Source organism: Peromyscus eremicus, chromosome 17 (assembly GCF_949786415.1).
Source record: "Peromyscus eremicus chromosome 17, PerEre_H2_v1, whole genome shotgun sequence".
Classification (NCBI taxonomy): domain Eukaryota; kingdom Metazoa; phylum Chordata; class Mammalia; order Rodentia; family Cricetidae; genus Peromyscus; species Peromyscus eremicus.
The window spans coordinates 51740265-51756904 of NC_081433.1; the positions used below are offsets into that span (position 1 = coordinate 51740265).

Here is a 16640-nt window from a genome sequence, read left to right on the forward strand (position 1 = left end):
ATTACGGTACTCTCCAAACTCCTATACTGGATTGAACACAAACCTATCGAGCTGCTACAATTAAACATTTGTTCCCCAATTATGATGCTATGTGAGAGCTTATGGAGCTTGTAGAATGTGTAGTTTAATGGACATTGAAGGTTAGGTCCCAGTCCAGCTTCAGTATGAATTTCTCCTTCCTGGTTTGCCTTTTAAGATGCATCTGCCACAACTTCAAAATCTCCTCCCCATTGTTCCAGCTGTTCTTGTCCCTCCAGTCACCATGTTTTCCTGCCATGACGGATCATACCCTCTAAAATGAGCCCCAATTACACATACTCCATTTACTCATGTTTGTCAGCTATTGATTACAGCGAAGAGGGAAGTAATCACTTAAAACAATGCCATGAAGCAGATCTAATGAGTTTTATTTTCTCTACTATCAATTAAAATAATGATAAAATTAAGTACTCAGTGATAACATGTCTTATGCAATTTTTACACTGATAAACAAAGATTATTTAACAAGAAACAAATAGTAAATAATAACAAGTAAACTTACATAACCGTCCCTTCCTGCTTTTGCATTTATTTATTCCATAACGTTTTCATAGCTTGATTTTGGTGTTGGGGCCTTACACCTACATGATCAAAGCAGCAGCTAGGATTCAACACCTACCTTAAACAGTGTTAACAACTAAAGAACATATGTTTATAATATGCATCTTAAAATGCTTGGATAATTTATGGCTTCATCGGCCTGTAATATCAGTAATGGATAAAGTATTTTCACTTTTATTCTACCAATAAAAATTATTTTCAGATGAGTTCAATAAGGCAGCAGGAATTTATTTTGGAAACTTTATTCCTGGGTTTTCCTATACTGTTGCAAGTATAATATATATGAACATGGAATTTAAGAAACAGTTTTTTGTTGACATGAATGGTAAGTTCAGTACAATGTGAAATCAACTATCTAAATACACTAATATGATTTATAAGAATGAAAACTAAAAAGGTAGTATCATTTGAGGACTTAATATTTATTACCGTTATAATGAATCTATGTGACTTGCTATCTCTAGAAATATTAATAGCTGACTTTAAGGTAATATGAGTATTAATTTTCTGTTGCTCTAGTAACAACAGAAAAATCAATGCCACTAAGCGGCTGACTTAATCAACACAAGTTTATCATCTTTCAATTCTGCATGACACATTACAACAGGTTTCACTAAACTAAGCATCAATATTTTAGCAAGCTATGGCTATTTCTAGAGATTCTTTAGAAAAATCAATTTTCTTTCCTCTTCTATCTTCTAATACTTTTCTGGTGTTTTAACACAAAATCCTTGCAACTTTTTGATTAAATTAAGTGACATCTCTAAATTACTATTTTCTAGGAAAAAAAAATATTTGATTAAATGGAATGAATAGTGAAATTGTCCAGGACAGGCTCCTATTGCAAGCTCATTAGCTGAATTATATTTATAAAGTTGTTTTTTAATATCATTAATATGTCTATTTGATTTTAAAATTTAGGAAGTATATATTTTGCTATGATAATTTTTCCACCCCATCATATACTTTCAGGTAAAATTCTAAGTAGTATGTAAGATTTTTAGTCTGTCATGAAATTCTACAAAATTTGGGGTGAGATCAAATTTACTAAACTAGAAACCTTGCATTGCACAGTACTATGAGCATAAACATTATAACAAGTGAGAGTTTTAACATACCATACTCTTTCCAAGTATAGTTTTTTTCTTATCTTCATTGAGAAGATAAATAGCAAATACAGATTTATTAAACCTTTCAATTTTCTTTCTTATTTTTTATAACTCAGAACTCATCTCATTAATTAGTCAAGTAAATATGGTGCTTGCTTTTGTAGCTATTGATTTTGAAATCTCTGGAGATTTTGCAAGTGGAGATTTCCATGAATGGACTGATGATGAAGGTGAAGAAGATGACATTATGAATGATAAGGATGATATTGAAGATGATGATGAAGATGAAGGGGATGATGATGATGATGGGGATGACCATGATGGATATATTTGATCAGCAACAGCTTAAGTCAACAAATTCTACATTTTTAATATTTACAAAATAATAGCATATTGAGAATTTCCTTCTTATCCCTAAACAAAATGATTCTAAACCCCACATATATTTTGTATAATTATTTCAAATATTGAAGCTAAAGTCATAGAACATTATGTTTAAATAAGAATTATTTAATTTTTGGTTTTTATATGCCTTAGAAAAAAAGAAAACACATATGGGTTGTAGCCTGAATATAGAAAGTTATGAAGACTATGATAACAAAATTTTCAAAAGAACATACTATGTAATTGTTCTACAAACAACATAAAAATGAATGTGTGCTTGGGATCATATGTGTTGCTTTTATGACAGATTTTATAAGTTAAATTTATAGTAACTTTCTAATGACCTGAACCACAAGGATTTTGTCAATTAATGCATGATGTTAACTTCAATTAAAATTGGGCATCTTCCAAACTTATGGTTGGGATACTAAGAAAGATGACTCATGGTAAGACAAAGTGACCACTATTGAGTACTTATTTGAGTGGTGATCTCTTTAATTATGAAGTTATTCTGGAAATGATTAGATATTTTTTTGCAATGCAAAGTATGGAAAACCATGGATTCTGAAAGTTAAAAGTTAGTTTTTGTTCCTACTTTTCAACTTAAATTGCATTGTGTATCATGTGGATTTTTAAAAATATTCTTAAACAGCATCATTTCTAGATTTTTCTATATTCCAACCAGCAATCTGGGTACAGATTTTCATTTAGAAAGAAAAAAGAAAGATTCATTTCAACCACTTTTCATTAAATATATTTTATTTAACCCAAGGTCAAATTTGAAAATATGAATTCTCAGTTTTTTTATTTAATATAATATTTTGTGTTTAATCTTGTAATCATGCCATTTTTGTTATTAGTACTGGAATTAGAGAACGTGTTGTATGGTGCCTTGCAAAAAAAAATAGAAATAGAAAGGGTTAGCATGCATACCAGTATAGGATATTAGGCAATATTTAAGCACACATAATTAACAAATTATTGCTATTAAAGATACTGCTGGAATGAAGAAAGTGGAATATGTTTCTTTCTTTTTTTCTATTGTTACATAATCCCATATGAAATTGTTTATAATTATTGTGAAGAATAGCATTTAAGATTTAACTGTAACAAAAATTACTTTGTTCACTAAACATTAGTTAGCATGTTAATTAATTGTGTAGACATTTTGACATACCACCGCTTTTGGGTGTATCAGACCAATAGTTTTGTGCTCATAATAGACGTGGGAAACCTGTTGAATTTTACACATCGGTATCTTTCACTCCAGCAGTGAATTTCCAGATTTCCTGGACTATTATTCATAGAACACAAATTTGGTGAACTTGTTCCATTTAATTTCTACACACTAAATAAAAACTTCAATGTTGACTTTACATAATATTTAAGCTATAATGCATTTTCTTTTTTACTGTTTCTGTATAGTTTACAAAATAAAGAATCTTGTAACCAAAGTAAGTGGCTCCTTAATGATTTTATGGGATATGTTCCAGCATGGAGAGTTTTTAGTTTGTTTCATAATTCTGGAAAATAACATACCATGACAACTGAGCCAAGAAATGTTTCTTGAGTTTACTTTTTCAGTTACTAAACCAGAGTTGTTAGTGTCTTGAGTAGAGTTAAGATTATTTTTGTTTGTTGGTTTATCTTAATGTTTGTTTGTTAATGTATTATAAAATAAATAATTTTCTTTCCAAAAGAATAGCATTTAAAATTTTATTTTGGTTACATATTTCTTAAAACATTCAACTAAAGTTCTATATTAAGACTGTAATTGAAGAATGATTGGATCACTTTGTCTATTGAAAAAATGTGTATGAACCATCAAATTTAATTTGAGGTTATCATGAAAGACTATAAAGCAAATTACATACAGATATTTAGTCTAAAACCACAATCTTGAAGTTAAGCTTTTTTATAGTGTCACCATTCAGATTTCCAGAAAAGCAACTGATTTAACAGCAAATTCAAGTTTGGAAAGAGTACAGTATTGGGTGTCCAGCTTAATGGTATAGCATTTGCCTGGAATTGAAAGGCTGTTTGTTCAATTCCTAGGGCAACAAAATTACTAAGATTAATAAATGTTGTAAAATGAATTGCTAAACGGTTTTATCAATTAAAAAAAAAAACCCAGAGCCAGATATCAGGGTGAAAACCAAGAGATCAGAGGAATAGGACAAGTCACAGCTAACCTCACCTTACCAACCCTCAGCCTCCAAAGAGACCTACTTCCTGTATACCCACACCTGTATGCCTTTCTGTCCCTGCCATCTCACTTCCTCTCTCTGTCCAGCCACCCCACTTCCTCTTATTGTCCAGCTCCTTCCCTTCCTGTCTGTCTGCACAGACCTCCAGACCTTTATGGTTAACTAGTGTTGGAATTTAAGGCATGTGCCACCACGTCTGGCTGTGTTCCCAGTGTAGTCTTGAACTCACAGAGATCCAGATGAATCTCTGCCTCCTGAATGCTAGGATTAAACACGTGTGCTACCATTGCCTGACCTCTATGTCTAAAATAGTGGCTAGCTTTTTCTTCTGAATCTCAGATAAGCTTTACTAGGGTGTACAATATATTGGGGGACACAATAAATCACCACAAAATGTTATATAAATTATTTGTATTCAATATATGTGCTTAAAAGTTTTATTTATGACAGGTATTAAGTACCTTGACCAAAATGTAGTTTATACTGTATCTGGTAACTCAGCACATTCATACCTGAATATTTATTCCCAAGACTGTAGTATTGGATGTTTGTATTACACCAGTTACTATTCTAGTAGTGGAGATATATCAGTGAACAAAATAGTCATGCACATGAAATTCTAGTATTAAAAGTGGAAAATATACATATATTTCTAATCTATAGCATGACTCAGTTGCATTTTCTACTATAGTGAATCAACAATTGTATTTTACAGATTTAAGAAAAGAAAAAAAATTGATTTGATTAAGATTCCTCCATTCCAGTTCACAGAATTAGCGAAACATATTTAGCTAGAAGGCAGAATTAACCCAATGGTTTACTGTTCTTTAGGCTGAATTCTGATTCATGGGCAGGAAAGCAAAATAATATAATATTTTAATCTCCATTTTTATGGTACTATTTTTCAAAATATAGCAGATCAAAAACTATGTGACATTTTAGATTACAACCAGTCCAACACTAAACAATAAAGATAAAGGGAAGAAACATTCAATGAAAATATTCAATGTTTCTGGTACATCACAAATCTATAAATTAGCAAATTGTGTGTGTGTGTGTGTGTGTGTGTGTGTGTGTGTTGATCAAAATGATATGTGAAGAAATGGCAGACAAGAGAAAAACAGTGGGATATCTGCCAATCATTTAACAGAATCAAATCCACTCATTATAAAAATATCATGATTAACCAATAAAATAGGTACTAGGAGAACTTGTTCCCTACACCCATTTCGCAGCATTTCTCACAAAGCTAAAGATGTTAAACACAACTCATGGGTGTTGATTCATTTGTTCTGCTGATAGCATAATCAGAGGGAGCAGCATTAGAGAAGAGCATCAAGTAACTCATCCCGCATAACAAATGTTTACATGCCTACTTCAACATGCTGAGAGAAGCAACTATGAGTACTCTGCCTTAGATGGGACATTGATAGCAATAACTCCCCACAAGACTCAGGGGATATTAAAGTGAGCAGGGAGAATGTAGAAATCCAAGGATGAGAAGGGAGAGCTGGGAAATACTATCTTCTGGACAGGATATGGCAATTGCACATAGGAGCTCGGCTATTTGGTTACACAAGTTCGAGCCAATTAAAAATTCCAGCATGAAGGTCAGAGGATGCCAGAGGATGTCAGAGGAGGTTAGAGGATGTCAGAGGAGGTTAGAGGATATCAGAGGAGATCAGAGGAGGTCAGAGAATGTCAGAAGAAGTCAGAGGATGTCACGGGATGTCAGAGGAAGTCAGAGGAGGTTAGAGGATGTCAGAGGAGGTAAGAGGATGTCAGAAGAGGTCAGAGAATGTCAGAGGAGGTCCTGAGGCCCCACACCCAGCAGAGGAGCTATTACTTGATAATGGCTGCTGGGTGTTGCAAATCTTTCTCTGTCCCACCAACCAGCTCCCAAATCACAACATGGAGACTTATTAATTATGAAATCCCGGCTGATAGCTTAAGCTTGTTTCTAACTAGCTCTTATAACTTAATCCATTTTTAATAATTCATGTGCTGCCATGTGGCTCATGGCTTGTTCCCTCATCTCCTACATGCTACCTCCCTGTCTCCTCACAAACCACTCTACCCTTCTTCTTCCCAGCATCCTCTGTGCCCTGAAATCCTGCCTAGCTATTGGCTGTTCAGCTTTTTATGAAACCAATCAGAGAAACACATCTTCAGTGAGTAGAAAAAGATTATTCCACAACAGCCGAGGGAAGGAGAATTAGTTTGCTTTGGGTTTAGTCACTGGTATGTTACCCATGCCTCAGTGGATGACACCACACCATGTCCATAAAGGCAACACTAATTAAACTCAGTGGGTGAAAACAACAAAATAGGGGGAGAATCTGAAATTGAAAGGGACACATTGAAGGGGCTGAGGGGAGTTGAAGGAAGGGAGTTAGGCAAGAGTCAACGTGATCAAAGGCCATTAATTATATATATATATGAAAATTTCAAGATAAAGTCAAAAACATGGGTAGTGCAGTCAGTTTTGAGATACGATATAAAATGAAATTATTTATTCACATTTACTTATCATATATATTATTAGGATGAGTATATCACATAGTAGATAGGCAAGATAGAGTAGGTAACACAAAATCTGAGACTATGAAAAGGTGTGAAAATGGTAACCTTAAATACTGCTCAATGATCAAGAGTACATACTGTTCTATATTTGTTCCCATCTGCTGCAGGAGGAAGCTTTTCTGATGATGGCTGAACAAGGCACTGATCTATGACCACAGCAGAGGGTCATTAGAAGTCATTTTGTCAATATCTTGTTTTTTCTTTTAGACCAGTATTATTTGGTTTTACCCCAGGTCCCTGGGTTATCTACTCTCAGGTTCTTGGTCACCCAAGTAGTGTCAGGTATGGGTTCTGTCTCATGGAGTGGGCCTTAAGTCAAATCAGTTATTCACTGGCTACTTCCACAAACTTTGTGCCATTGTTGTCCTGGCGTATCTTGCAGGAGGATCATCCTTGTGGTTAAAGAGTTTGTGGTTCTCTTGCTCTTTATGTTTCTCTTATGGGAGCATGCAAAACACCTTCCTGTACCAGATAATGGAAAGTAGGGGGCAAAGGCTCTATGTAGGCACCAACGCAACATCGCTATGCTCAGTGAATTGTGCAGGCGTCGCCTTCATTAATGAAACCTTGCTGTCACTTTGGGGAGAGTAACCAAATAATCTTGGCAATAGCCTGGGTTGTTTTAAGGGTTCCCATGGGCCCCCTTGGGAACAACAACAGCTCAACTAGATGTGAACTGATCCTGGTATTGGAAGCTTCATTTGGAGACAAGAGATGGACCCTTGGGACTCTGTCTCTCCCATTCTTTGGCAATTTCATTTAGATCACCTTCTTATACATACATATTTTAGGACATTTCTGTTCTATTACGTTTCCATACCACCCCTCAGATACTCCTTAAATTGAATTGTGTCGGAAGGTTTTTGCTGGCTTGTCGAGGTTGCAATCTCTCATGGCCTGGCAGTTTATCTCAACTGCTTGGCAACATGGAAACTCCCTCCCTCCCCAGCAGATCTTCCTGCCTCTACCTGCCTTTATCTGGACCTGGAGGACTGTCCTTATCTGAAAACTGTCTCTAAGTCAAATGCCTCATTTATCTTTAGCTTGAATCTTAACACAAATCCCTGATAGATGATTTGTGCTAGGAGCTCTGCTATAGGATCCTACCACCACATACTAAGCCTTGTGATAGGAGTGTGCCACTTATTGCAAATTGGGGCTTGTCCCCAGGCTCCCCAATCTTAAATATTCTTTATACTTTGGAATAATGTTGAGCTGTCTCTTGAAGCCAGTCTCCCAGAAGGATGTCTCCATCTGTACCCACAGCCATCTTGAACCCTGCTCCCTGCTTCTGTTCCCCCCACTCTGGTGGACCAATGCAGACAATGATCCCAAGGAAGAAGCAGAATCACAGTTGTCTCTTTCCATATTCCCTAACATAATCCCCTTTCTCCTCCCCCTTCCGACTTGATCAAGCCCTGCTTCCATGTGTACTTATTTATTCTCTTTCCTACAGAGATCTGTTCCCTCTAGTCCCTTACTCTATACATACCCTATGTGGTTCCATGGATTGTAGCTTGGTTATCACTGACTTAACAACCAATATTCACATATAAGCAAATATGCACCATATTTGTCTTTCTTTGTCTATGATACTTCAATCAGGATTTTCCTTTTCTAGTTCCATATATTTGCCTGAAAATTTCATTCTTTAAAGTGTTGAGTAATACTTCATTGTGTAAATCACCAAGTTTTCCTTATCTGTTCTTCCATTGACAGACATTTATGTTGTTTCTAATTTCGAGATATTATGAATAGAGCAACAATGAACATGGTTGATCAAGTGTTTCTGTGGTAAGATGAATCATCCTTTGGGTATATGCCCAAGAGTAGTTTCATTGAATATTGAGGTAGATCAATTTCTAACTTCCTCAAGAACCACCACATTGATTTCCATAATGCCTTTATGATTTTGCATTCCCACCAACAACGTATGAATGATCCTCTTACTCCATGTCCTTGCCAGCACAAGCTATCACTTGTTTGGTAAATGTTGATCACAGATAGATATTATACAGAGAGTCCTTGGACCAACTTAATCCTAATATGGATGTGTTGATCAATCCCCTCCACTCAGAGCACAGGAAACCCCATGGAGGAAGAGACAGTAAGAGTGTGAGAGCAAGAAGGGATGGAGAACAACAAGAAAACAAGGCATTCTAAATCAACATGAGCAAAACTCATATGAACTCACAGAGCCTGAGGCAGTAAGCCCAGGACCTGCATGAGTTGACAGCAGGTCTTCTGTGCATATATTATGGCTTCCACTTTAGTGATTTTATGGGATTCCTTAATGTGTGAATGAGTAAATCTCTTATTCTTGTGCCTTCTTTTGGGCTCTTTTCCTTCTGTTGGTTTGTCTCATCCAACTTCAGTGGGATAGTTTTTGTTTTATATTATTATATTTTATTGTGTTATATACTTTAAACATTTGAATGAATGAATGAATGAATGAATGAATAATGAATGAATGAAAATGTAGCTACTAGGATTAAGGTTAACAACTAAACTGTCACTTATACCTTCTTGGAGAGGAAATGATCAATTTTCTCCCATGCAGTGACACTGGGTATAGAAACACTCCAGGGCAAGCAGGCCTCATGTTCAGGAGTAGTTGACGATGTAATGGACCCATAGGAGTATGTAGTGCTCTTAACAGAGGACCCAAGTTCAGTTCCCAGCTGTCACATGGCAGCTACAGAAAATGGCTGAAAACTTCCTGTAACTCTAGATCCAGGGGATTTCATATCCCTTCTGATCTCTGAAGGATCCTTCATCGTTGCACAGATACCCACACAGATTCACACAACACATATAATAAAAATAAATATTTTCTAAAAAGAAAAGAAAGAATTCCACAGAAATTAGGGATGTTTCTAAATGGTGTGGAGGTGTAAATAGGTGATGATATCACAACTAATAAACCCATGGTGATGCAGATGACCTTGTTATACACAGTAGGTCACAAAATAAAGGTTATAAACTGGGGAGGGGGCATGAACAAAAGGAGATTGACAAAAGTGAGAGAGGGATGAGTGAGGGTTTATGTGACTAATAGGAAGAATGCACTGTACACATGGATGAAAATGTCAAAATCCAAATTTAATTAACTAAACTAAAACACGTTCAAACATTAAAATATTTCCACAGTAATACTGAGAAATTGTATTTATGTGCATTTACTGTAAGTACCATAGATTAAATAGTATATATATTAAGTTCCTTCAGAAAATTAAAGGGGCATTGTTATTTAATTAAGAGATGAAGAATCATATAATTCACTAAAGATGCCAACACCTGGTTCCAGGATCCTTCCTCACCATGTGAGAGATAGATTTCTTTTGTTTCCAGACAGTGAAATAAAGATTATGGTACCATATTCGGCTAAGAGATTGCGAAATGAAGTAGTTTGTGTGGCACTAAGCAGGCCAGATTTTACAGTTATTTGAAAGTCAATTAACACCCACAGGCTCACATGTTTGGGCAGTTGTTTGCCAGCGGGTGGTACAGTTTGGGAAGGTTGTGGAACCTTTAGAAGGTCTGGACTAGCTGGAAGAAATGAGTTCCTGGGCGGGCTTTATAGCCAAACCCTAACTTGGGTTCACTTTCTGCTTCCTGTGTGTAGACACAATGTTACCAGTCAGCCTCAGGCTCCTGCCGTCTTTCTTTCTCTATCTGCAGCCATACCATCCTCATCATCATAGATTTCATCCCCTCTGGAATTGCAAGCCAAAATAAACCCTTCGTCTCTTGAGTTTCTTTTTCAAGGTATTCTACCACAGCAACAGACAAGGAAACTAAGAGACGTGTCAACGCGTCAGTTTACAGGGAGTTGGTATTGAGTGACAGGGGTGTGTATAACATTAACTCCTACATTCTAGAGTCGCTGGTCATCCAGCATGCCAGCATGCCAATATCCAACATCTACCTCTAAGCTTGCAGTAATTGTGCAGACAAATGCATTATTTCACACCATACATTGACAGAGAAGTCATTCTCTCTAAAGTGAAATGAAAAACTAACTGATTCAATAAATTAATGGAATGAATGGACATCATAGTATAGAAATGGAATCATCTTCCTGAGTTTGCAGAACAGTGCTCTTGAACATTAGGCCAACCATTACATTTGCTACTGCAGAGTTTGATCATTTTATTCACCTATAAAAAAATACTACTATTAAGATTTAATGCATAAGGCCACAGTGTCGCTTCATAGAGAACCCTCGTAAAATACTTAGCTAAAAAAAAAAAAAAAATACCTACTTAGAGCTGGAGATAAGACTCACTCGGTGATTAAAGCACCCACTTGCTCTTGCAGAGGAGCTGAATTCAGTTTCCAGCACTTATGAGGGGAAGTGCCCATTCTTTAATTCCAGTTCTAAGAGGTCAGACACCCTCGCCTCATTTCTGTAAGTACCTGTACTCATGTAGACATACCCAACACACAGACCCACACAACCACTCATAATTAAAAATAAAATATGTCTTTATAGCTACTGCTAGAAATGAGAAAAGTACACAGACTTAAAGAGCATGGTGTCTGACTAGTATGCATTGAATCATGGCTCTGCCACTCATAGGCACTGAGAAAACTTCTTATAAAACGGGTTGGACTTTAGCGAAACATCTTACTTTATCATTTAGATTTCTTTTCAGCAGAGTAAAAACATCTCAATTCATATCCTAGAGATCTGTGGGGCAAGACCACATTGAAAACCGCTGAAGCAGTCTCTTGTTATACTACCCACTACTGTAGGTTTATAATACTTCTATTTTCGGAATACAGAACCATTATTCTTGTTTTCTCTGCTGGAGATTCTAGTTCAGAAAATGACATGACCTCTGAAGGTCACTACAAATATTTGTGTGACAATGGCAGTACTAACTTGGTAGCACCAGCTCACTGTAGTCCATACAAATTTTCTTTTGAACTCCTAAATGTCCTCTTTAACATGGACTTTTCATTCCAGGGCTAACATTTTACAACACTGGTGATCTGTCACTCCTTATATTCTTTCTAAGACTGGATATTCATAGATATTATCTAAGAGCCTATTGACAAAGGCTCTTTGTATTAGTAACACGCAAGGGTCTTTGTTACTGAAATACTCTGTGCTGCCAACTTTCATGATGTTTTTAACCCCTAAGAGGATAACAGTTATGAGTGTCAGAAGTGAACTCAAAGTAGTAATGAGATGCATCAGACATGCCTTCCTGTTTTTTCACAGGTTGTACTGAGGCCAGAACATTTGTGATTAAGTATTAAAATAGTTTATGTTTTCAAGAGGAGGAGAACATGGTGATGGAAGCATGAAACTGTGGATCACGTGATTTGACATTCTTCAGTAGCCTCAAAGAGTCTGTCTGTGACATAAATTATCTTACATTTTTTTCAGAAATTCAAGGAGTCTTACTAACTCATACAAATACATTTGTGTACCAAGGGATGCCATTATTGGAAGATAATTGCTCAGGTTAGATGTCTGTGCTTCCTGACATGATAGGTAAATATTCGATATATTTTTCTATTTTAGCATGATGTATTCCAGATCATCATCATCTTACAATTTCACACAATAAATGACTCTTCAGGCCTAATTTTATCACCTGGAGAAAGACAAATGGATAAAAATGAAGGGAGTGTTTCTCACTGCAAAATAGCTCTGTGGAAAAAAAATTAACAGAATGAAGACCATTTTCTCTGACACTCTTCTAAGAAAAAAATGGCAGCAAATAATTCATGTAAAATTTTGTTTTTACATCGGGCGTTCCAAGAGCAGGCAAAGGAGTCAGAGCCAACCCTACTCTCACTGTAAGAGTCCCCAAAAGCCGGGCGGTGGTGGCGGCGCAGGCCTTTAATCTCAGCACTCAGGAGGCAGAGGCAGGCTGATCTCTGTGATTTCAAGGCCAGCCTGGGCTACAGAGTGAGTTCCAGGAAAGGCACAAAGCTACACAGAGAAACCCTGTCTCGAAAAACAACAACAAAAAAAAAAAAAAAAGAGAAAAGAAAAAGATTTTACAATATTTCTCCAGTTAGTCATGTGCATATAACTTATAGGCATAAGCATAGCCATATTACTTCTTACTAGTGACACCAGCTTTAAAATTAGAGTATAAGTGTCACTATACAGCTCATGTTACCTCTTTTTTTTTCCTTTCTTTTTGTTTTTTTCAAGACAGGGTTTCTCCGCGTAGCTTTGGTGCTGTCCTGGATCTCTCTCTGTAGACCAGGCTGGCCTCGAACTCACAGAGATCCGCCTGGTTCTGCCTCCCGAGTGCTAGGATTAAAGGTGTGAGCCACCACCATCTGGCCTCATGTTAATTTCTAAAAATCTGTAACTATTTCAGTAAATATTTTAGTCTTTTGTCAAGTTATGTGAATCCCTTGATCTTATTTTCCCCCAGGGTTCCAGAGCAACAGAAGAGAGTTAATAAGATTAGTTATATTTTACATTAATTACTACATATTCTTGAAATTTAATACATTTGAAAATTCTGGACCCACATAAGCATTTTTTTTTTATTTTAAATCACTCATGTTTCTAACCAGGTGATAACAGAAAGCTCACTTAGCACGTAAGACAACCTAGTTATTCACCAAGGAGCCAATTCCAAATTAACTTTACACGACCTTATTTTTCTTTTCCTGCAGAAAGAGAATCCTCCCTTCTAATTTACTTTTCTTATAAGAAAAATTACAAGCCTTTGGATGTCAAGAAAACTTAGCAAATATCCCTGAAGAATTGAGTGTGTATGAACTACTGTTAATAATTTTTATCTGTGCTTATAATTATCCCTAAGAGGAATTGACTTCATGACGTGTTTTAACTGGATAATTATGTATTTTGATTGTAACTACAGGAACAGTTGTGGCAGACTCTGCTCCAAAACCTTGTAAAATATAAACCTAATTGATAAAGCAGTGCAGTTGCCTTCTTCACAGGGTGGCTACAACCTAAGTCTCTTTGATGCCAGGAAAGAAATTGTCATGCTTTATCAGATAAAACAAATCCTCTTCTGTTCATGTATAGCCTCAGGCACATTAATTTTAGCTATGGACTTTGATGGGTCCAATCTAAGATCTCTTCACTTAACAAATGGTCTAGGATATTTTTAAGGGAACTTTTGAACATTTATAAATATAATAGATTTAATTTAAATTATCCATTCTTAAAAATAATGAATAATAAAGATCCTAAATGAAAATAAAAGCTATTTCATTGCTCCAATATGCAACTAAAGACACAGCATGCATTTATTTCTAAAGGGTGTTTTTAGGGCACGAACCACACAAGCATTGTTGTAAATGTGACTATCCCTGGGTTTATAATGCTTCAGGCAACCTTTTGTGTCCCTTATTTGTTATAATCTTCTTTATGACCTGAGAATCCATCCACATATCAAAGGAGAGAAAACATAGATAATTTCATTTTACTCTTGCTAGTGGCCAATCAAGATGGTCTTGCAGATACACTGCAAGGAATTCCCTTAAACACAAAGAGAAAGCAGACCAGTTTCTGGAGTCAGAAGTAAACACAAAGCAGAAGTTAGGTCATGTACAGAGCTAAAGTACATATTCTCTATGTGGAAGAGAAATAACCATGAGGCCCTCAAAGGATACCAGAATAAAACATCCAGTGTATTTGATTAAATCAAAAGGTTCAATGCCCTTTCTTCTTTTTTCAACTTCGGATAAAACCATTGTCCTAGCTGTCCCCCAACGTACAAAAATAACTGCCTTTTTATCATCATACCTCATGTCAGTTAATGATCTTCCCTCTGAACACTAATCTGTGACACTAGACTCAGAACTAATAAAACTTTAAAATATATAATTATTGAAAGTTTATTGTTTTCTGACTTACCTCTATGCATATGTACAGTAAGATCACACGAGGAGGTCAGAGGGCAAGTTGAGGGAGGTGGTTCCTTTCTCCTACAGCTGGGTCCTAGGAATATATGACATGTCACTGGGCTTTGTGTTGTCTCTATCCACTTAGCCACCTGTGTCTCTATTTCATGTTTTGTAAAATTCTTTTGCCCTGCCATTGCTATTACCATACTCCATTGCTTCCTCTCTATTCTTTGCATTGAAGGCCTTGACTTTGAGAAGATTTATCAGTTTCAACAATCCTTGCTTATTTTTGTTTGTTTACTTTTTTACTAGAAAAATAACAAATGACTGAAAAGATATGTTTTAAAATAGTGTACGTTGTTAAAAATCTCCACATGTATGTTTATAATGATATGTGGAGAAAATTACAGCTCTGTTTCATATTCCCTTGTTCTTTGATAATCATGTAGGTTCATCCTTCAAGTTCCAGATACCTCTGAAATGGTGGACACTTGTCTCATTCATTTTCATATTTTCTACTTCCACCCTTTCTCTGTGTCACACACAGACACAGAGTAGAGAAGAAAAATTGTGAACATTTATGTTTTATTTGACCAGAAAACTTACTTTGAAATATTTTGATGTTCTCACTCTTACCTCCCCAGCATCCACAACAAGCAAATATATAGAGCATCATTCCACTCGGAAAGTTATTTATCAAATTCACTATGTTGAAAAGTAATTATGCTGAAAGTACCATCAAAGTGTGCTGTTGTTGATGGAGCCTGTAATGATGTCTTCCTTGCATGGAAAGGCCATAAACAAATTGCTGCTGCTGTACAAACACATTAATTTCTGATGTAGGAGGAAATCTCTTTTTTTGACAGACTGGCTTATACTGCAGGCATTACCACCTGCTTAATCATAAAAGCATATGTTGCAATATAATGGAGTTCTACATTAACTCTTTCATATACTTCATGAGTGAGTGATTGGATAGCTCACTAAAACAAACTGACTATTTAATACTCTGATATAAAAGCTTCTAAGATATCTCTAGTACATAATCTACCAAGCCCATGTAAATTGACTTGGAATAATGACATGGATTATTTGACTTCCATATTATTTTAAAAACACATGTTTAACTCAAATCCTTGATGTATTTACTTAAAAAAGCAATAATGACCTTGAAGTAAATTTCAATATTTGGCAATTTTGCCAAAATGGAAACCCTGTATATTTCAAAAAGAGGTATTTTTTCCACATACATTAGGGGTCAAACTTGAGATCAGTTATGTCAGCTATGAAGTCCTTCCTAAGATGTCTGCCTGAACAATGCTCCCCTTGCCTTGCTTGTACTGTGTGGTAGATTGTAATACTTCACCCATGGACCTTATTATGTAGCATTTACTTTCATTTGCATAAATCTCTCATACAGTAGAGTAGCTTACTCATCTTTAATCTACCCATAAACCACCATATGATGTTGCTGGTGATGAAATCTCATTAGGGAATGAGATTTATGTGATGAAACCAAGCTACTTGTCAAACTACTAAAGGAACAAGCACAGAGAGGGGATAGAATGGGACTGGTCTAAGATCTGGTATGCAGAGCATATGGAGACAGCTCACGGTAACACCAACTATAGGGAAGTAAGTTGGGTGCATGTGGATACCAGCTACACCTTCATAAAGAGCAGGATAAAAATGGCCTATGTTTGGAAAATTAGAAAAATGAGATCGCAGAAAAGAATGTGTTAAAACACATGTGTGGGTTTTTTGGGTTTTTTTTAGAAATGAAGGAGTGTTAATGGTGCATTCCATCAGTAGTGATTTGACAGCTTTGATGGTAACTGCTGTGTTTACTCTAGGAAACACACTAAACCTTAACAAGGACTAATCTGCAATGTTTTGACAA

The 16640-nt window shown here is 35.9% G+C and overlaps 1 protein-coding gene across 6 annotated transcripts in view; it reads left to right on the top strand.

Moving 5' to 3' along the window:
• Positions 1–3459, top strand: part of Spock3 (SPARC (osteonectin), cwcv and kazal like domains proteoglycan 3) — a 350556-nt gene extending 347097 nt beyond the window's left edge. For all 6 annotated transcript variants that reach the window (XM_059244713.1, XM_059244714.1, XM_059244712.1 and 3 more), the window contains one exon: positions 1874–3459. In XM_059244713.1, coding sequence (XP_059100696.1) covers positions 1874–2043 — 170 coding nt within the window. In that variant the 3' untranslated portion in view covers positions 2044–3459. The remainder of the gene's footprint in view (positions 1–1873) is intronic.
• The last annotated feature ends 13181 nt before the right edge of the window (positions 3460–16640 follow it).